The sequence below is a fragment of the Macaca fascicularis genome, chromosome 13 (assembly GCF_037993035.2).
Source record: "Macaca fascicularis isolate 582-1 chromosome 13, T2T-MFA8v1.1".
Lineage (NCBI taxonomy): Eukaryota > Metazoa > Chordata > Mammalia > Primates > Cercopithecidae > Macaca > Macaca fascicularis.
The window spans coordinates 89,457,076-89,479,319 of NC_088387.1; the positions used below are offsets into that span (position 1 = coordinate 89,457,076).

Sequence of the window (22,244 nt, forward strand, 5' to 3'; positions counted from 1 at the left end):
ACACGATGAACCCTCATCTCTACTAAAAATACAAAAATCAGCCAGGTGTGGGCCACACACCTGTAATCCCAGCTACTCGGGAGGCTGAGGCAAGAGAATCGCTTGAACCCAGGAGGTGGAGGTTGCAGTGAGCTAAGACCGTGCCACTGCACTCCAGCCTGGGCGACAAGAGCGAAACTCCATCTCTAAATAATAAATAAATAAATAAATAGATAGATAGATAGATAGAAAGATAGATAGATAAATAAAATTGTCTGTAAGCCACTCATTCGAAACAGCTCAGACTTAACCCTGGAAACGGAGAGAAGTTACTTGGGGTGAGAATGACACGGCAAATTTGTCTTTAGGAAGACTATTCTGGTTATAGTGTGCGGAAAGAACTTCTGGGAAAATCTTTTAAACTGTATAAAGAATCTCTAGGATACAAGGGAAAAAAAAGCCCCCAAAACAGGAAATTCAAACCAACTGCTAAAAAAGTCTCAGCTGTTTTAGAAATACAACGTTAACTTGCAATTTAAAGGAAAACTTTTTAAGAGTCCATGATTACAATGATCTGCAAATGCAGCATAATAAAAGATATGACCATGTAATCTCAGGGAAGCCTTGCTTCCTAGAAACAAGAGAAAACAAGAGAGGTCCCAACCCTTATCTATCCCTAACCACTCACCCTCAGCCTTTGTCTCTCATTTAGAATCAAATTTGCTCAACAAAGGAAGAATACATCCATCAGCTAGGGGAAATTGCTATAAGTGGGTCAGATAACCTTTAAATACTAAATACTAACAGGCGAAAACCAGTTCTGATACCAATGTCGAGCAAAATTAATCTTAGCTCTTTTGCCTGTGGTCATTAAATAACAAGAATGTATGCAGGTAGTTTCTAAGCCAGAATTTCTAACACCCTACAACAGCAGGGTGTAAACACGAGCACCAGAACAAAATAACTAGAATTAATCATTTCTCCAAATTCACCTTTCAAAAATAAATTATGCCAATTGAGCATTAAATGCAAGGATTACAATTTCACAGACTTCTAGTTAAATCAAAATGTGGTGACAACTACTGGCACATGACCAAAAGAATATCAGCTGTTTTAGAAATAAAACATTTGCTTCTAAATTATGGCAAAACTTTTTAGGGTCTGTGGTTAAAAAAATCTGCAAATATAGCATAAGAAAAACAGGTAAAGGAGGTCTTTTATGGGTTAAATAAAATACTAAAATCAACTTTTAAGATCAAGATTTTGGGGGGTGTTTGGCTAAAACTCACAAAAAACTTAAGACAAAGTAGATGACTATACATGTCTAAAATTGTAAATATGCACATTTTCTAGAGGATTTAGAAACAGAAGCATTTGTCATTATTACAGACAATTCTTTTTTTGTTTGTTTTTTTTGAGACGGAGTCTCGCTCTGTCACCAGGCTGGAGTGCAGTGGCACGATCTCGGCTCACTGCAAGCTCCGCCTCCCGGATTCACGCCATTCTCCCGCCTTAGTCTCCCCAGTAGTTGGGACTACAGGCATCTGCCACCACGCGCGGCTAATTTTTTGCATTTTTAGTAGAGACGGGGTTTCCCCATGTTGGCCAGGATGGTCATGGTCTCCTGACCTCGTGATTCACCTGCCTCGGCCTCCCAAAGTGATGGGATTACAGGCGTGAGCCACGGCACCCAGCCTATTACAGACAATTCTTACAAGGTCATGTACACATTTAAAAAAATAATAATCATCACAACTGCTTAGGGAGACATAGTCAAATCCCTTCTCTGAAGGGGATGGATTCATTATGTTTTTTCTCCTGCAATTAAGGAAAGTCTCATCTTTCCATACTTTCTAAAAATAATTAAATTAATATTCTAAAATATGTTTTGAGTATTTGTGATTTACCAACTTGCTTATTTCAAATATTACTATTTCAGAAACTACCATATTTTTATATAAAGTTATTACTTATTTCCTGGCCAATGTAAAAAGACTAGCACAGTAAAGAATGATGCAGCGGGAACTACATCAGACTGGAAGTCAAGATATTCATTCATCCACTCATTCCTTTGTTAAACAAACATCTGAGTACTACTTTAGTGTCAGACAATGGGCACTAAAAAGATATTTAAGTCGCCGAAGAAATACATTACTATATTTCATTAAATTTGAGATGCTATCAGTTGTAAGACAAACTCTGTCAATGAAAGAAAAAATGGTTTTAATTCATAACCTAATGCCTCTTGTTTGCTTTGATTTTTTTCAATCTATTCAGAAAAATTTGGCAATTCTTCCTGCCTTCAATACGTTGCTTGACATTTTAAATGACAATCTTTCTTTATACATCTCAGTACAAAACAAAGCTTCATCTACTTTTGGGTATCCTTCTTTCTTGGCTCCCATAAAGCACTTGGTTGCTGCTTTTAAAGAAAAGTAAATGGAATTGGGATGATTTACCCAGTGGCAAATGTTTATTTCAGTAACACCAAATTTTCATTTCTCTACTTTGGTTTTCTTTTTCTCTGTATTCAATAACTTTTTGTTTCAGTGCCAAATCATAATGAAATCCTTTTGAAGATATTTTAAATGGCAATTAAACACAACATATGTAGTGCTGACACCGTGTCCACAACTCAACTGAAATGGTGGCCTAAATGTAGCTATAATTAGCTTTCACATGCATGGGTATGGACAATCTGACAGGACAGTCACCTGACTTAGAGCAAAAGGAAGATGCCATCAATTGTTAAATACATTCCAATTTTAGAGACATTAAAATATGAAGAAAAAACATCTCATAGAATCATAGCAAGTAATGGCAGCAAGCACTCATGTCACATTATGAGGTAAACACCATTGTATGTACTTTACACACATTATCTCACAAAAACCTATAAAGCAAATAGATTAAGTGCTTCCAGATGAGGAAACTAAGACAAGGAAGATGAAAGCAACTTGCCCAACATCACAAAGCTAGCATGAAGCAAGGCTGGCATTTGACTACCAGCAGCCAGAGACCAGAGGCTATGCCTTTAGCCACCATGCCATACTACCTTACAAGTAGTCAATAACCAGCTTGTGATCTGAAGCAAATCATAAGGGAAACCTTTCCTTATTTACAGAAGAAGGGAGCTAGAATGGATGTTTATGGGGTTCTTTTCCAGGATAAAAATATTATAACTCTATCAATCTTTTTTTAAGATAGGGTCTTGCTCTGTCATAGAGGCTGCAGTGCAGTGGTGTGATCACAACTCACTGTAGCCTTAACCTCCCAGGCTCAAGTGATCATCCTCCCTCAGTCTCCTAAGTAGCTAGGATTACAGGCATGCACTATCACACCCAGCTAATTTTTAATTTTTTAATTTTTTTTTTTTTGTAGATATGAGGTCTCACTTGGTTGCCCAGGCTGGTCTTGAACTCTTGGGTTCAAGCGATCTTCCCACCTCAGCTTCTCGAGGTGTTAGGATTACAAGTGTGAACCACCATGCCCAGTCGATAATCTTCCACAGTAAAACTTTGTTCTTATTCTGGTTTCTCCTTAAGTCAATACAATTCAAAGACCTTCACTGCCATTAATCGATTAGTGAAAGAAATGCAACTTTCACTATTAACCTAAAATAGACATACTTAGGAAGGTATTTAAGAAAAACACATGCTTGAACCACTATTGCTCTTTTTTAGGGTGATGGCAAAAGGTTGACTGTAGGTATAAATGATCTAATTTGTGGGCTTTACTCTGCTTGCCTGTGTAGTCAACTTAAGTCTTTTGAATTTTTAATCCAAAATTTAACATATGATTTCAATGTGTCAGTTTTTAAAGTGACCTACAACGCAGAGCCCCTTATGCTTCTTAAAATTCCGTTTATGTATGAGGGGAAAAAACAACTGATTAATAACAGATGCAAATATTGCAACATTTTCCCTCCTGACCCAATTTCAGGGTGGAATTAAATGTGCATTACACACTTGACAACTCTTCTGCCTCCAGAGGGGTCATCACCCCTTTGGATTTTCTTTTACAGACCAAGCCAACTGCTCCCACTCTCTCTCCTAGGTAACCTCCCTTGAGGCCCACAGCATCTGATCATCAGGCAACCCAGTGATCATTAAAATAATTCCAAATATTTCACTTTGAAGTCATCCTACGGGAGAAGGTGAGTAAAGGAAAGAAACGAAAATGCCACGTCTTCAAAGCTCTTGTTAGTCTCTTACATGTCAAATCCCAATCTCAGTCCACTTTTCTCTTCTATACACATACCACCACGCATACACATAAAATAATCCGTCCCAATGGAAATCAGAGAAAACATTTAAAAGTTTTCTGGAAAAAAGTGAAAAAAAGCAATATAAGTGAACACTGGCAAAAGTGGGCTTGAAAAACAAAACAAGTGAGAAGATGCTCCCAGAGGGAAGGCTCTCACCAGTACATCAGATTTGACTATTACGTACCTTTCCATGCTGCCCGGCTCTTTCATAACAAATGACAACATCTTCCCACATTTTTAGCTTTTCAAATATCTGAAGGGCTGAACTGGTACATCCCAACTCAAAGAGCAAACTTGCAAGTTGGCGCTAGAAAAATCAAGTTGAAATAATTAATACTTCTTGGTGTAAAGAGAGATTCCTGTTTCACTTCCAAGTATACCTAATCTGCCTTTTTAGGGGTCTGCTTATTGTAATAAATGTATAATTTCTAGAATCTCTACTACTTAGAAGTTTGTAATAATTCAATACATACCTTTACTTTAGAAAACAAGCCTCTTTATAGGGTATAAGGAATTAAAGAACAATGTAGAAACTGTTGAAAATACTAAATATATCCAATTTTTTTCTAAGAACTTAAAAAGCAAAAATCAGTATTTCTTTTTTACCTAGACAGTCTGTATACAACAATCTCAATTGATGAGGCTGAGATCTAATAAATTAATTTTTAAAACTCTGAGCAGTCAATAGAGATGACATAAAATCTATGCATTAGCCCTGCTGAATTTTATTCAGAAGGGCATCATATCTAGCTCTTTCTCACTCAAAGCTACTTAGATTTATTTCAAGCACATTCTAACAAACTTAGCTTCCTAATTTCCCAGTCCCTGGCAGACTAAAAAGAGAGCAAACTGAGTTAAGGTCAGTGAAGGTTAAACATATTTAAAAATAAATATATTATGGTTTGTAAGTGTTAACACCTGCACAAATGGTAAAAAAAAATTTAAAGGTTTAAAAAATGATCACAGGTAAAGGTTTAAAAAATGATCAGGTAAGGTTAGAATAAGGTATAGTTTCATATTAGAGAGAGCTGTGCTGCTCTCTCATAAGTATACTTTTACTACTCTGAAAATTCAATACATATTTAAGAGTTAAGCCCAGAAAATCCGGGACTGACAATATCAGAAAGCAAATGAAATATACCTAAAAATTATAAGCTACAGATTATCAAAGTAAATAATGAGAATGGTCCAATACATCAGTAACCCATGAAATACAGGAGAATTTGGCTATTTTAGAGAATATAATTGGACATTTTCAAAAACTGCCCATAGCATGTGAGAGCTGGAATAAATCTTAGTGCTTATGCAGTGAGCAGTACATCTTCATTTAACAGATCAAGAAAGTTGATGACATCCAAGATGATATGGCTAGCTAGTAGCAAAGTAGAGACTAATTCTCTTTTTATAATAAACTGTTCTGTTATTTCTCAATCTTTAAAATAATATACAAAGATATGGTTAGTCCCCATGATGCCAGAAAAAGTAATTAACTTCCTAATGAAAAAGGATCCTTATCTAACTGCCTGAAGATCCTGAAATCCACAGCTTGCCAAGCAGATAAGCATTTGGCCTAAATTCAGTTTGAACAGTATTTAAGTTTCCTAATGTTTCTGTTCAGAAAAAGATAAAAAGCAACACCCACAATAGATACATTTTGTCATAACAGCTCATTCTGAAATGTTTATCCACCAAACCACATAATATAAAGCATCTAACAAATTTCACAGATCAGAGTCAAAAACACACTAAAAAATTCTAGCTGTTAACACATTCTTAATGAAGAAGCTATTCCTTTTGAGATATCATAAAGCTTTTTTACTTGTCTATGTTTTATTGAGGTTCCTTCAATATGTAAACTGAACTCCAACGCATAATAAACCTCCGAGTTCACCCTGTGTTTAAGAATATAACCTACTCTAAGAAGTCTTACAATAGGGATTTTGAACAATTGGATGGTAGGTTGGCATTTATGTTTCTAACTCACTACCTATGTGTATGATCCATGATAGAGAGGACAGAAAACTGATTAAAATGGCAATAGTAGATAAATCATCTGTAATCCCCTGGCTGGCTCCATCTGACTCCACTTAACCTCTCTGCGACTTAGCTTCCTCACGTGTAAAACAGATATTTTTAAAAATTGTTGCAATAAAATAAGATAACATGTGTGGAATACAGAATAAAATGTATGCATCATACTAAGTATGCAGTAAAAGTTGGTTGTTATTAGCTGATATAATTACAACCCAATGAAAAGCTAAGGAAAAGAGGTAAAGTAGACTAAATGTGAGGAAATTAGAAACCTAGTTCACGTACACTTGTGTGATCAACACTGGAAAGCTAATTGCACTAAGCCTCAATTTCTTCTCTGTAACATTAAGAAACTGGACCAGGTGTCTAAGTTATTTTCGGTGCTAAAATTTTACAAAATAGGGAGTTACACCTATAATACAGGAGAACCATGTAGACAAGGGGCCAGAATCCCCACCTCAGCATGTGGATTAGGAGCTACAGTAGGTATTCTCATACCCTCAGGAAGAAGAGAGTAGTCATGTGTATCTCACAACAGAAAGTATACCAAATAAATGCTTTCTTTTGCTTTTTGTAAGCAACTTGGTTAAAAGGTTCCTCCTTTGGTAGAAAGTCCTTAAAATAATTTTAGTATAAGAAATTATTTCAAAGTCAGGTATGGTAGTGCACATCTGTAGTCTCAGCTGCTCAGGAGGCTGAGGCAGGAGTGATTGCTTCAGCCCAGGGGTTCAAGGCTGTAATGCACAATGATCACGCCTGTGAATTGCCACTGCACTCCAACCTGGACAATAAAGCAAGCCCTCATCCCTTAAAAAAAAGTTACTTTGAAAATGCAAGCACTTATGATTCTCCTATAATTTAATTTCTAGGATTCTATTTCATACAGTTTTAAATTCTTTTAAAAATGTTTTATGAGTCTAATATCACTTTAATCAAAATAGCAATTTGAAGTAGTTAGCAATTCCCAGGTAGATACATTTATTATATCAGCAAAATATTTGAAAATTCAAACATAAATTGAAATCATCAATTTATAATGCATTTACCTTTCTAATGCCAAGTATTTTCCATACCCAATGACAAACAACAAAACTACCTGAATGGCCCAGTGAGGTGGTACTTGACAGCAATAGAAAATCTTTAGGCGTTCCAATACAGATGTAGTTTTATCTTCAAATTGGTCTGCAAGAGCCTTAAAGAACATATATCACAATCAGAATCTATATGTATAACTTGTAATATAAATAAGTCCTTACTGTAATAGTTATACAAATGCACATATAAACAATAAAGAACTTAAGTCATTTTGATAAGGTGATAGGATGTGTGAATTTTTTCTTGAATTTCTTTAAATGTTCAAAAAACTTTAAACCTAATCCACATTTACATAAACATGTACAATAAAAACTTACCAGAAAAAGTTTTCATTTCCTCTAATAGTTCTTTCAAAGAACTAGCCTTATTGATAAGCCTTTTTACTTCTTCTATGAAGAACTGTTCTTTAGCATATCTATTTCACAACATAATGCCACTTTGACAATGGCACTTTATAATATAAATCAGAGAAAAATTATATGAAGAATTCTCTTTAGGATTATTTGCTCAGGAATAAAATTAAAGGAAAAAGTAGCCTATTTGATCACAGAGAGCAAATCCTCTCCCTCTTCAGCAACAGAGCAATACGGCTGGACACTCACTCAGGTGAGACCATCTGTATAGTGCAGTGGGCAGCTGCAATCCACATACATGAAAGAATCCCTCTGATGTACTGAAATGTCTACAGTGGTACTGAATAACTAAACTCTCAGAAGCTATATCAAGAAGCAAACCAACAAGACCAAAATAGCTGACTCTGAGACGAGGTACCAGGGCCAACTGCAAAGTCAAAGGCTAGCGCTATCCAGTGGTCAAGTGATCCGTCATAGAAGAGATCAGCATCAAAGTGAAGGAAGACACATTGTGAGATTGCTAGAGAAACATGTGGACAGCAGCCCCATTATCATGATCATTTTCTCTTGCCTCTTCATTTGCCATTCAGTTTACATTGTGTTCATATTTTTCTGATATTATACACTTACACCTTCTCTCAACTGAGAATTATCAAGATCTTTTTTCTACAATGCAGTACTAAAATTTTATCTTTTTTGCCAGTTGACTAGTTTTCACAGACCTCTCTTATGAGGATTAGATGGTAGTAAGAAGTCAATGTTAATTTCCTGATTTTACTACACATACTGGGTTATGTAGGAGAATGTCCTTGTCACATTTGAGGACAATGAAGCACCATGTTGGCAACTTACTCTCCAAAACTTCGGGATGCATAAGACAGTTGCACTGTTCTTGCAACTTTTTGGTAATTTGGAAACTGTTTAAAATTTTCACAAAATTAATTTTTTAAATGGAAAATTTCAAAAAATAGTAAAAAAGGTAGCAAGTCCAAGCCTCCGAAGAAAAAAAAGGACAGGAATCTACCATGTCCTGGTAAAAATCTAAGACAGAGAGACCAGTTTCTGAGCAGGGAGGTTTCTCCTAAATTGAGAGTTCTCTATTTTACACTGGGTGGGAGATACATTTATCAGCCTAAGAATATCTTGTAGTATGAGCTCAAGTGTGAAAAAGCATACATTACACAAAACTTCATTGACAATCCAAGATGTTATTCAGTCAAGTCAGTCAGAGCAAACTGAGACATAACCAGACTCCTAGACCATCTTGGTCAAAATATGTTTAAAGCTTTTTGGCCTTACTTCACAGAAACTTAATAGCAAAAAGATTGCATGCTGCTGCCCAAAGCTGTTTAGTTGTGGGAGGGAGGGTAGAGAAGAATAACTTCTGGCTGTATACATATGGTTACAATACATAAATAAAGAGATCACTGAGTTACTTCATAAAAGGGGAACAAATTACTTCATAGAGAAGGAACACATTTTTATCAATACAGTTTTTTTTTTGGAAAGAAAAAATAACTAATGCTCTCTATTAATAATAAAAACAAAAGCAACATTGTATAATTTACTGTTACTAACACCTAACAACATGCAAAAAATTTATTTTCAAAAAACTCATGTTGTTGGCTGTAGTTACTGCAACTAGCTAAAGCATAAGAGGTACTCAGTAAATATTTCCTCATTTACTAATAAACATATTTATTATGTATTTCAGATACTCTCAGATACTTTTGGATGATCTCAGAGTATCTAAGTGTCTCTTATAACTCTCGGATACTCTCCAAAATGGCAAAGCCCACTGAAGACAGTGCAGAGAACCAACACTCATTTGACCTGGATACCATGAATAAGCCCCCATACAAAAACCTGATTAAGCTATATGCATGATAAAGATCAAAAACAGAATTCTAGGTTGGGTGCCACCCCAAGCACTTTGGGAGGCCAAAGTAGGAGGATCACTTGAGCCCTGGAGTTCAAGACCAGTCTGGGCAACATGGTAAGACCACATCTCCACAAAAAATCTTTTAAAAGTAGCCAGGGTTGGTGGCATGGACCCATGGGTCCAGCTACTTAGGAGGCTGATACAGGAGAATCACTTGAGCCCAGGGAGGTCACGGCTGCAGTGAGCTATGTTTGTGCCACTGCACTCCTGCCTGGGTGACAGAGCAAAGCCCTGTCTCAGAAGGAAAAAAAGGGGCCAGGCGCAGTGGCTCGCGCCTGTAATCCCAGCACGTTGGGAGGCTGAGGCAGGTGGATCAGGAATTCGAGACCAGCCTAGCCAACATAGTGAAACCCCGTGTTTACTAAAAATACAAAAATTAGCTGGGCATGGTGGTGCATGCCTGTAATCGCAGCTGAGGCTGAGGCATGAGAATGACTTGAGCCCAGGAGGCGGAGGTTGCAATGAGCCGTGATTGCACCAATGCACTGCAACCTAGGCAACAGAGTGAGACTGTCTCAAAAAACAAACAAAGAAACAAAAATGCAAAAAAACCCACAAATACACACAAAACGGAACTCTAGGCTATTTTCACTCCTGCACAGAAAATATTTCTTCCTACCTTAGGCATGACAACCATCTACATAAAATTTAACTATCAATGAAAACCAAGAACATTAAATTAATATACAAAAGTTAAGGCTTGGCCAGGCGCGATGGCTCACCCCTGTAATCCCAGCACTTCGGGAGGCCGAGGTGGATGGATCACTTAAGGTGAGGAGCTCTAGACCAACCTGGCCAACATGGTGAAACCCCATCTCTACTAAAAATGATCAGCCGGGTGTGGTGGTGCAGGCCTGTAATCCCAGCTACTTGGGAGGCTGAGGCAGGAGAATTTCTTGAACCCGGGAGGCAGAGGCTACAGTGAGTCAAGATCACGCCACTGCAGTCCAGCCTGGGCGACAGAGTGAGACTCCGTCTCAAGGAAAAAAAAAAAAAAAAAAGTAAGAAGTCTTGATAGGTGTACTGTTTATTTGCCTATTTCCTCTACTGGATCCAAAGTACTCTTTTTTTATTTGCTAATTTGCTAAAAAGACAGGGACATTGTTATAGTGCATCTCTAGGTTTTTCAGAGCAGGATTATTTCTAGCAACTCAATCTGAAATAATTCCATCATATCAACCAAACTGGAGTCCTTTACAGGCACAGTAAATGGAAAAATATCAGTGATGGCAAGTGAAGCCACTTGGATTATGTCTTTGTTCTATCCCCAGCAAGCAAGTAGTTTAACTACAATGGCACTTATCTATGAGATGACTTTTTTAAACAATACTTGTATTTCCAACGGTCTAGGAGTATAGCTTTATCAAAAGAGTATTTTCTTTTACTTCAAGCATTTCAGAAGATCTGTTGATTAATTTTAAGCTGAACACAAGTATTAGGTACATTCATGAGAAGCAAACCATGTGCCCAAATAGTCTGGAAGAAGACAATGGAAGAACGTCAGGTACTGTGAGAATGGGACTGAATGCAAGTGAAGCCTCACTACTACTGAGGTATTTATGTGCATGAATTTGAACATAAACAATGTGCTCCATGAGAAAGAAGTACCTCGCAAATTTTCACACACGCCCAGAAATTTAGGTAAATGGTCTCTAAAGCAGTGTGTCCTACCCTTTCACTTACCCATGTTCTCTTTCTGGTTTCTAAATTTCACTAATTTTACACCTGAAAATCATAGGACTTAGTCATAAGTAAAAAGTGGTATGAGGAGGTGGTCTTTAAGGAAAGATGATAATGTCAAAAATGGAGAGAGGGGGAGAAGCAAATATGCCCTAAACCAATCATTAAGGGCAGTCTGAAGCAAGACAGAATCTAGGCGGATGACTGAAGAGCTGTGAATAAACGGAAAAGGTAACAAGCAGAGAGTGAGGAGCCCCCTGGGGCGCGGTCCAGAGTAGGGGTTGGATATACCAGAGGTGACTTCATGTTGCATGGACTACTGTGACATGAGACTGTTTTCAAGGTTTTTTTTTTGTTTTTTTTTTTTGTTTGTTTGTTTTGAGACGGAGTCTCGCTGTGTCACCCAGGCTGGAGTGCAGTGGCGCGATCTCGGCTCACTGCAAGCTCCGCCTCCCGGGTTCACGCCATTCTCCTGCCTCAGCCTCCCGAGTAGCTGGGACTACAGGCGCCTGCCACCACGCCTGGCTAGTTTTTTGTATTTTTAGTAGAGACGGGGTTTCACCATGTTAGCCAGGATGGTCTCGATCTCCTGACTTCGTGATCCGCCCGCCTCGGCCTCCCAAAGTACTGGGATTACAGGCTTGAGCCACCGTGCCCGGCCTTGTTTTCAAGTTTTAAGACTCCTTTTTAATGCCATTTACTCCCTAACTCCACCTAAAGGCATTTATACTTTCGGTGTCCTTTGAGAATACGTGATTGTGCATAAAGACCCCCTAACCCCATGCAATAACAATTCCCAAATCTTCCAGGAGCCACAGTATCACAGGTCAAGGGATATCTCTAAGGAATGGGGAATAAAATCCAAGAAAGCAATGATGTACCTCTCCTTTCAATGCTCTGTTTTCAACAGAGAAGGAATTTCCCAGAAAAACTACAGAAGATCAAAATTACATTTTAAAATTAGCACATGGAGAATGATGGAGTATAAAAGGACAATTTTGAATAACGTCTGGTATGATTTAGACTTATTTATGTGTTCTCATCTAAAAGTATGGCACACGTCTTCAAAAGAGTAGAGATAGTCCCAAAGGACCTACCCTTTTCCTGAAAGCTATTCATTCTCACGAGCATGACATCTACGTGTTCATCGGCTTTCTGAAGAGCCAGGTAGAAATTAGCTGATAATCTAAAAGTTGTGACTGATCATATGCCAAATCACTTTATATTGGCTTTGCTGTGCAATCTTTGTGTGTGTGTGTGTATAGGAAGATGGACTTTATTATAAAAATATGTACATAATCCAACAGGTGAGCTGAACAGCTTTCTCTAACAGGAGTCTGCAGTCAATTCAGCTGTGATTTACAAACAGACTAGTCAAGCTCATTGCCATCTCAAACCTCCAAGCCCAAGAAAATCGCCAATGAGAACAGGGAGAATAACAATTAAAACTGCTAACACACCTAGTAAGTATCAACACTATCATTAAACTTATTGTGAACCCAGCCTTTCCTCATACATAGAACACTGTTGCTCTGAGAGATAAAAATGACTTGCCCGAAGTCATAAGGCCATGAAATAGGCGAGCCCGTCAGACTCCAAAGACCACAGCTGGCAACTTCATTAAAACCTTCTGTAAAACTACATGATCAATGTCAGATCTGTGAAAATTGAAAGCAGCTTCTCATTGGAAAAATACTAAAAACTCTATCTAACTATCTTATTTACACATAAATCCAAAAATATGGGAGAGAGGGTGTGGCCTGATCAAGGAGATGCTCAGTTATTGTTTCTACCCCAGAAACGACAGACTTTAGGGTGTGGGTTGGTAGGATCTGGGTCTACTAATAGGAGATGGGAGAACCTAGATCACCTTTTTGTGATTACAGGCTGAAAAGATGAACATTAAGAGGCAGTCCTCTCAGGAGGCCAAGATGGCTATCATGCAGCCGTCCCCTTAATCAGTCACACCTTGGGTCAGCAGTTCAACCCTCTGTTTCCAAGATCCCTTTAAAATCATACAAATTTATTGAGGGACTCGAAGCTTTTCTTTCTGTGAGTTATAATCTATCAATATTTATCATATTAGAAATAAAAACAGGAAAATTTAGATGTTCATTAATTCATTTAAAAAGAAAATAAATCTATGACATTAACAAAAATAGCATGCTTTTATGAAAAATAACTACCTTTTCCAAAACAAAACAAAAGTCTTGAAAAGAGTGGCACTGTCTTGACGATTTTGCAAATCTCTTTAATGTATGGCATAATAGATAATAGCTGGATTCTCAGATCTGCTTCTGCAGTCAATCTGTTGCAATATAATATTTTGCTTGAAGTTTATGGAGAAAATCTGTCCTCACACAGATAGGTAATTGAAAAGGGGAAGAGTATGTTAGTAGCTTTTTCAGCTAATTGTGGATATTATTATTTGATACTACACCAAAATTCAACTGATGCTGGTTTCTTAAAGGTTATTTGTAATGTGGAATTTGAAATCCTATCAATGAACCTTTCTTTGTTACATTAAATACTCTGTTACACCAAAATCCACTGGTCTGAAAACAAACAAAAAAGTACTCACTGGTCAATCTTGATGCTGAACACTAATTATGTAACATCATGCACTGGTTTTTTTGAAAATGAGCTGACCTTCCCAATGTTGACATATTTTGTAAAAATTTTTAAAACTACATGCATTAATATCACCATCAATCTCATCAGAAAAATCTTGTCTCAATATTTGAAATATTGGGAAGGTATGAAGTTCACAGTTGCAGACAGAGGTTTTCCAAAACTCTCATTTTTTTCTTGGAAGTGCAAAATTTCATCATCGGTAACTGATACGGTTTGGCTATGTTCCCACCCAAATCTCATCTTGAATTCCCATATGTTGTAGGAGGCACCTGGTGGGAGGTCACTGAATCGTGGGGGCAAGTCCTTCCTGTGCTGTTCTCGTGACAGTGAATAAATCTCATGAGATCTGATGGTTTTATAAAGTGGAGTTCCCCCACGCAAGCTCTCTTTCTTTGCCTGCTGCCATCCATGTAAGATGTGACTTGCTGCTCCTTGCCTTCCACCACGATTGTGAGGCCTCCCCAGCCATGTGAAACTGTAAGTCCATTAAACCCCGTTTTCCTATGTAAATTACCCAGTCTTGGGCATGTCTTTATCAGCAGCATGAAAACAGACTAATAGAGTAAATTGGTACCAGTAGAGTGGGGCGCTGCTGGAAAGATACCCAAAAGTGTGGAAGCAACTTTGGAACTGGGCAATAGGCAGAGGTTGGAACAGTTTGGAGGACTTAGAAGAAGACAGGAAAATGTGGGAAAGTTTGGAACTCCCTACAGACTTGTTGAATGGCTTTGACCAAAATGCTGATAATGATATGGACAATGAAATCCAGGCTGAGGTGGTCTCAGATGGAGATGAGGAACTTGTTGGGAACTAGAGCAAAGGTGACTCTTGTTAGGTTTTAGCACAGAGACTGAAGGCGTTTTGCCCCTGCCCTAGAGATGTGTGGAACCTTGAACTTGAGAGAGATGATTTAGGGTATCTGGTGGAAGAAACTTCTAAGTAGCAAGGCATTCAAGAGGTGACTTGGATGCTGTTAAAGGCATTCAGTTTTATAAGGGAAGCAGAGCATAAAAGTTCAGAAAATTTGCAGCCTGACAATGCGATAGAAAAGAAAATCCCATTTTCTGAGGAGAAATTCAAGCCAGGTGCAGACATTGGCATAAGTAACCAGGAGCTGAATGTTAATCCCCAAGACTATGGGGAAAATGTCTCCAGGGAATCAGGGGTGTTCGCAGCAGCCACTCCCATAACAGGTCCAGAGGCCTGGGAGGAAAAAGTGGTTTTGTGGGCCGGGCCCAGGGTCCCTGTTCTGTGTGCAGCCTAGGGACTTGCTGCCCTATGTCCCAGCCATTCCAGCTGTGGCTGAAAGAGGCCAATGTAGAGCCTGAGCCATGGCTTCAGAGGGTGCAAGCCTCAAGCCTTGGCAGCTTCTATTAGTGTTGAGCCTGCCAGTGCACAGAAGTCAAGAACTTGGGTTTCAGAACCTCCACCTAGATTTCAGAAGATGCGTGGAAATGCCTGTGTCAGGGAGAAGTTTGCTGCAGGGGCAGGCTGTCATGAAGAACCTCAGCTAGGGCAGTGTGGAAGGGAAATGTAGGGTCAGAGCCACCACACAGAGTCCCTACTGAGGCACTGCCTAGTGGAGCTGTGAGAAAAGGGCCACCATCCTCCAGACCCCAGAATGGTAGATCCACTGACAACTTGCACTGTGTGCTTGGAAAAGCTGTAGACTCTCAATGCCAGCCCATGAAAGCAGCCAGGAGGGAAGCTGTACCCTACAAAGTCACAGGAGCAGAGCTGTCCAAGACCATGAGAACCCACCTCTTCCATTAGTATGAACTGGATGTGTGACATGGAGTCAAAGGAGATCATTTTGGAGCTTTCAGATTTGACTGCCCTGCTGGATTTCAGACTTGCATGGGGCCCACAGCCCCTTTATTTTGGCCGATTTCTCCCATTTGGAATGGCTGTATTTACCCAATGCCTGTATCCCATTGTATCTAGGATGTAACTAACTTGCTTTTGATTTTAAGGCTCATAGGCAGAAGGGCCTATGTGTTCTTAGGCCTTGTGTTGGATGAGACTTTGGAATGTGGACTTTTGAGTTAATGCTGAAATGAGTTAAGACTTTGGGGGACTGTTGGGAAGGCATGATTGATTTTGAAATGTGAGGACATGAGATTTGAAGGGGCCAGAGGTGAAATAGTATGATTTGTCTGTGTCCCCACTCAAATGTCATCTTGAATTCCCACAGGTTGTGGGAGGGACCCAGTGGGAGGTAACTGAATCATGGGGGCAACTCTTTCCTGTGCTGTTCTCATGATAGTGAATAAGTTTCACAAGATCTGATGGTTTTATAAAGAGTAGTTTCCCTGTATAAGCTCTCTCTTTGTCTGCTGCCATCCACGTAAGATGTGACTTGCTCCTCCTTGCCTTCCACCCAGATTGTGAGGCCTCCTTGGCCACATGGAACTCTAAGTCCATTAAACCCCTTTTCCCGTATAAATTACCCAGTCTTGGCTATGTCTTTATCAGCAGCATGAAAACAGACTAATACAGTAATAAATATTGTCAATTATTTTCCTTGAAGTGATGCACTTACTTCATTTATTTTTTGGGGAATTTCCACCAAATACCCAAGTCTGAATAACCAGTTCATCTGTCAATAGTCCTTTCAAGCAAAAATAATGTTGCATGGGAAAAAGTTTCTTCCTGAGACAACCATTGTACTTTAGCAAGTGGCACAAGTTTTTTGTAAGCACTTTCCATTTTATCACATAGAATTTTAAAAAGGCATGTTCTTGAGGGTAAAGACGACAAAATAATACTGCTTCATCAAAAACATTTGTAAACACAACCGTCTTTTAAAAAATTAAAAAAAAAAAACTGTGGTGGTGAAGCATTCAGTGACTACTAACACAGTCTGGTGTCCCTAGTCCGGTGGCCCTACCTTGATTTGACAAAGGGGCCAGGAGTTTGACTCCCCCGGCCTCCCACTGCTTCTGGACCAATATGCAAATATCAACACAGTGAAAAAGCAAACAATATCTCAGCGCCCTTATTATGAAGATGGTTTTGACCTATGGACACTCTGAAATGGCCTAAGGACCCCCAGGGATCCACAAGCCATATTTGATAACTTCTGCCTTAGGATTAGTAAAAGTACAAGCTCTTCTGCCTTCCCTACAGCCCATCTACCTCCAATTTTCTCCCAAAACTTCTTCAAGGGACTCTGCTTGGTGTCTTAAGACATTAGTGTCTTCATGAAAGCACAAGTCGACCTGTTTACAATCTGCAAATTTTATAAGGGCAAAGAATAACAAATATTTATTTATTATTAAAACCTGAGTGAATGTTTTAAACTCTTAGTATTATCCTTTCTAAAAAAAAAAGTTTATGTATGCCAGCTGGTGGCAATCATAACACTTTGGGAGGCCAAGGCAGAAGGATCACTTGAGGCCAGGAGGTTGAGCCTGCAGTGAGCTATGATTATGCTACTGCACTCCAGCCTGAATGATAGAGCAAGACAAAGAAAGAAGAAAAGAAAAGGAAAGGAAAGGAAGGGGAGGGGAGGGGAGGGGAGGGGAGGGAGAGAGGAGCTGAGTCTAATAATAATTAGCTACTACTTTCCTGAGTAAGTGTCAGTCAAATGCAAGGCATCTGTTCTAAGTGAGCTCAATTTCAACTGGTCCCAGATAGTTGGCCCTCAATAACACCTTAAAGGTTCCTGCTGGCATTCATCCATTAAATCACAGCACTGTACCCCAGAGCTTGGTGCATACCCATTTGGCCTCTGTTCTATGTGTACTTGGGGAGAGAGAAAAACATCTGGAGATGCTAAAGAACGACAAGCTACCTCTACTTAAAGCAGCCTTTCCCAAACATGCCCATAATCATCACCAACACGCTGACCCTGAATCTCTGGGGGCTAGGCTGAAGATCTATATTTTAACCACCCCCCGCCATTCAGCAAATTTGGAAAATGCTGTGTAAGGATGTTAAGATGTACGCAGAGTGTTATCACAGGGAAAACTAAAGCATGAATTCAATCATCATAATCTGACCTTGTCCAAAGAACTTAAGTTCGTTCCTCCTTGGGAATCTGACTAAAGTCATTATTTAGTGTCTTTGAAAGTGTGCTTTATGCGAGTATATTTTACTTCATCCCATTAATACATTCCTTTATTATTACCCACTTTTCACTTTTCTGTAACTTTCTAGGGCTTTTTTTTAGTATCACTAGTAAAGGTTACTTTATATCGTGTGTTACTTGTCCCACTCTTATCCCACTTACCTATAAGCTAGTCGTTGCATATTTTTTACCCCTCTATTCTCAGGAAGCTCATATCCTGGATTCAGGGTCCCTTCGGGCAGCTCCCTTTCTTGGACTTATCAGAAGCCAATTTCATTCATCCATTTACATGTTCTTTTCCCACACAGGACCATATCCTGAGATTCTGTGCCCTCCATTTCTTCTCTCCCCTTCCAGCTTAATTATAGGCCTTAAGAGTTCTGCAACCTAAACCTTTCTCACAAAAGTCTCGATTAACTTCTTCCTGCCTGTGCTCATTCCACTCCTTTCCTCTAGATGATGCCAGTCTTCTACTGATATCACATTTCCTTTGTAAGCCAGTTCTCATAGCTTCCTTAGAAAGTAGGGCATAGTGGATAAAAGCATGGACTTCTAAATCAGGTGGACCTGGGTTGAACTCTAGCTCAGCTATGAGACCTTGGGTAAGTAATTTAAACTTTCTGTCCCTCAGTTTCTTCATCAGTAAAAATGTAGATAATGCCTCCACCCTAGGATTAGTTACCATCTGGCATATGAGTGTTCAGTAAGTGGAAGTAACAATACACAGTTAATTAAATGGTACTACACAGATCTGTATAAACAGTAGCAACTATAATTATTCCAACAAATAAAACCAGAGCTACAATCACATGAGCAACTCCTAATATACTTTTCAATAACTTTCAAATGCACATAGTTATTAATGCAGATGAAATACAGAGCCAGAATGAAAGACACATGTTCATATCTCAGATATTTGAAAATCTTGACAGCATGACCCAGCACACTATACAAGAGGCACTGTAATTATCTCAATGTTGTTCAGGTTTCCCATGTAGTAATGACTGCTTTTAATCAGTTATGAAGGAATGGCAGTTTTCTTATTCTTGTACCTAAACTTCCCCTCCTATAAATTGAAGATGATAATAAGAGTCGACGTTTATTGAAGATTGACTATGTACCAAGCACTATTCCAGGCATTTCATAAGTATCACCATTGGTATGAGGTTGGCTTGACAGCCATCCCCACCCTAAGGAAAGTGAAGCCAGGCACAGTGACTTATACCCAGAATCCCAGTACTTTGGGAAGCTGAGGTGGGAGGATCACTGGAGGCAGGAGTTCAAGACCAACCCGGGTAATATAATAACATCTCAACTCTACAAAAAAACGAAAAAGTTAGCCAGGCATGGTTGTGTGTGCCTATAGTCCCAGCTACTTGGGAGGCAAAGACAGGAGGATGGCCTGAGCCTTGGAGCTTATGGCTAGAGTGAGTTATAATCACTCCACTGTACTCCAGCCTGGGTGACACAGCAAGACCCTGAAAAAAAAAGAAAGAAAAGAAAAGAAGGAAGGAAAGAGAAAGAAAGAAAGAAAGAAAGAAAGAAAGAAAGAAAGAAAGAAAGAAAGAAAGAAAGAAAGAAAGAAAGAAAGAAAGAGAAAGAGAGAAAGAAAGAGAGAGAGTAGGAAGGAAGGAAGGAAGAGAAGAGAAGAGAAGAGAAGAGAAGAGAAAAGGAAGGAAGGAAGGAAGGAAGGAAGGAAGGAAGGAAGGAAGGAAGGAAGGAAGGAGGGAAGGAAAGGAAAGGAAAGAAAAGAAAAAGGAGAGAAGAAGGAAGGAAGGAAGGAAGGAAGGAAAGAAGGAAGGAAGGAAGGAAGGAAAAGAAAAGAGAGAAAGAAAAGTGAAGCCCACATGAAGTGAGGAAGTTTAACAATCTTGGCCATAGCAGTTTGTGATCTCTCTTCCTCTTGGATTGTGAAGTCTAAGGATAATGAAATCTGGTGCTATTGTGACAACAACCTTCCTGATACTGAAGAGGGTGGAGAAAAGCAAAGATATGAGAATGAGGATGGGAAAAGAGAGAAAAAGAAAGGCCTGATGATCTCTTTAAATCCCTGAATCCAACTATCTCCGAGACTGGGATATCCCTAGAACTCTCAGTTATAATAGCCAATTTATTTCCTTTTCTATGGCCAGTTTGAATTGGGTTTCTGTCCCTTACAACTAAATGACTCCTCATTGAGACCTGTTCTTAAAAATTCTTAAATATTACTGAGACAGAAGGTCAAGAGTCATGAAAAGCTCTAAACTTCTATTTGTCCATTATAAGCACCTTACATTTAGGGGGATTTAAAATAAGCATGAAAATCAAATGTAATTTTTCAAATTTTGAAGCCATACCCACTCATTAGGCAAACCAAATACAGCCACAGTCAGCTTAAATGACTAGATCATGTGCTGCACTCCACTTCCCAGTCTTTCTTTAATGACTCCATAATGGCAGCTGGAGATTCTCTACTCAAACAAATAGTTACACATCAAGGGCAATACCAAGTCTGCCAAGTATAATGCAAGTGGATGTACTTCTGTGAAGAAGATATGTGAAAACACAACAGAGCATGTGAATATTCTAAGATGCTAACACATGAGAGAGAAATCTTTAATATAGAATAAATGACTAAAGGAAAGCCTTGTCTTCTGGTATGCTAAAAAATACAGAGTGAACATATTTCCCCTAAATTAAGGAGTTAATTTGAACTTTAGGCTCTTATTACTTCTTAGAAGCACATGGGGTAGTGATTTACGCATTAATTCACTATTTTTTAGGAAACCCAATAAAAAAATGGCTTCATCTCTTTTCCCTTCCCTTAAAAAAACACAACCAACCAAACTGAATTACTACTCTATGTTAATCTCAGTGTAATCACAGTGACTATTCTGTTCCTGTTAGCTTTGGCATTGGGGTTTGTTACTACACTAAAAATTTGTACTGGAATGATATCAGAAAGGCTGGTCTCTACAGCTCTCAGATTATTGAAGTGCCAGATGAAAACATAGTCTTTAACTCAGCTAACTCTCAATTAGTCCTGCTAATAAGTAAGTAATTCAAAATTCTAGTTTTCTAGTTAATCATTTAGCAAACATCCACTGAGTGTTCATTTTGAGAATGTAAAAATAAGTAAAATATAGAAACTGACCCCTCAAGAAGCTCACATTCTAGCTGTTATGAAGGAAAGGTTTCCAAATAGAGCATAATAGAATTAATAAATGCTAAAACACAGCTGTGACAACAGAGTCCAAAAACAAACCATATACATACGGTCAGTTGATTTTTCAACGAAGGTGCCAATAAGAATGGGGAGAGGCCAGTCAGTGGTAAGGAGAGAAAGTAAGGAGTGTTGGAGCAGTCTACCTGAGAAGTGAAGATCCTGAAGTAACATAATTCACATATTATGTTGCTATTATTGGCTACAGGATACAACTAGACTTCTGAAAGCCTCTTCTCATAAAATTTAGAATGGAGCTAAGACAGGTCAGAAGCCTGCGCCGCTGAGGGAGACTTACTCACATGATCAATATTTGGCTGGGGGATGGGAGGTGGCAGGTGGGCATAAACCATCCTTTCCCCCTGTGAGAATACCAAGGGGAGCTTCTGGTACTGTGCCTCCACAGGGAGGCATCCTCTATCCCTGGATGTCTTCATGGGAAACTCTGGGGTACTGGGAAACCCAGATCTGCATCTGAGATCATGCTGTACTGTCTCCAGCTTAGAGTAACTAAATATTACCTCCTGCAGTTGTGTCTGTTAGCTTCTTTCTTGCAATCATCGTCTCACCCCTTTGAGAACCACACACTTACTTAATTATTCTCAAGCTGAGATGATCTTCATAAGCTAGCTCTCTGTCCCAAACTACTGCATTGCTGCCCCATGTTCTTCTTTATGACCACATGCAGAAGGCAATTCTGAAGAGCTGCTTTGACCTGAGATCTTGCTCTGGTCTAGGGGCATAAAAGGAGGCCCTGTGTTAATATATTTGATGCAGAGCTAATATAAGTTTCCCATATAGTTAACCTCAATACCTGTCATCTGGGTTGTTGCATCTCTTTCTGACCCTGCTATTCCATCCTTTAAACATTTTGACCTTTTTTCTTGATGACTAGGTCCCTCTCCCAATCAGTGCAAAGCCTTTTGTATCTTTTGTAGCCTCCCTGAGTGTATCATCTAAGAATATCTCATACATTGTTTAGTCCACTG

At 38.9% G+C, this 22,244-nt stretch overlaps 1 protein-coding gene across 4 annotated transcripts in view; it reads right to left on the reverse strand.

The window, feature by feature from the left end:
- TTC27 (tetratricopeptide repeat domain 27) overlaps positions 1–22,244 on the reverse strand; it is a 176,952-nt gene that overhangs the window by 74,927 nt on the left and 79,781 nt on the right. For all 4 annotated transcript variants that reach the window (XM_074011997.1, XM_005576159.4, XM_065527199.1 and 1 more), the window contains 2 exons: positions 7,374–7,469; positions 4,431–4,553 (listed from right to left, as the gene is read on the reverse strand). In XM_074011997.1, coding sequence (XP_073868098.1) covers positions 4,431–4,553; positions 7,374–7,469 — 219 coding nt within the window. The remainder of the gene's footprint in view (positions 1–4,430; positions 4,554–7,373; positions 7,470–22,244) is intronic.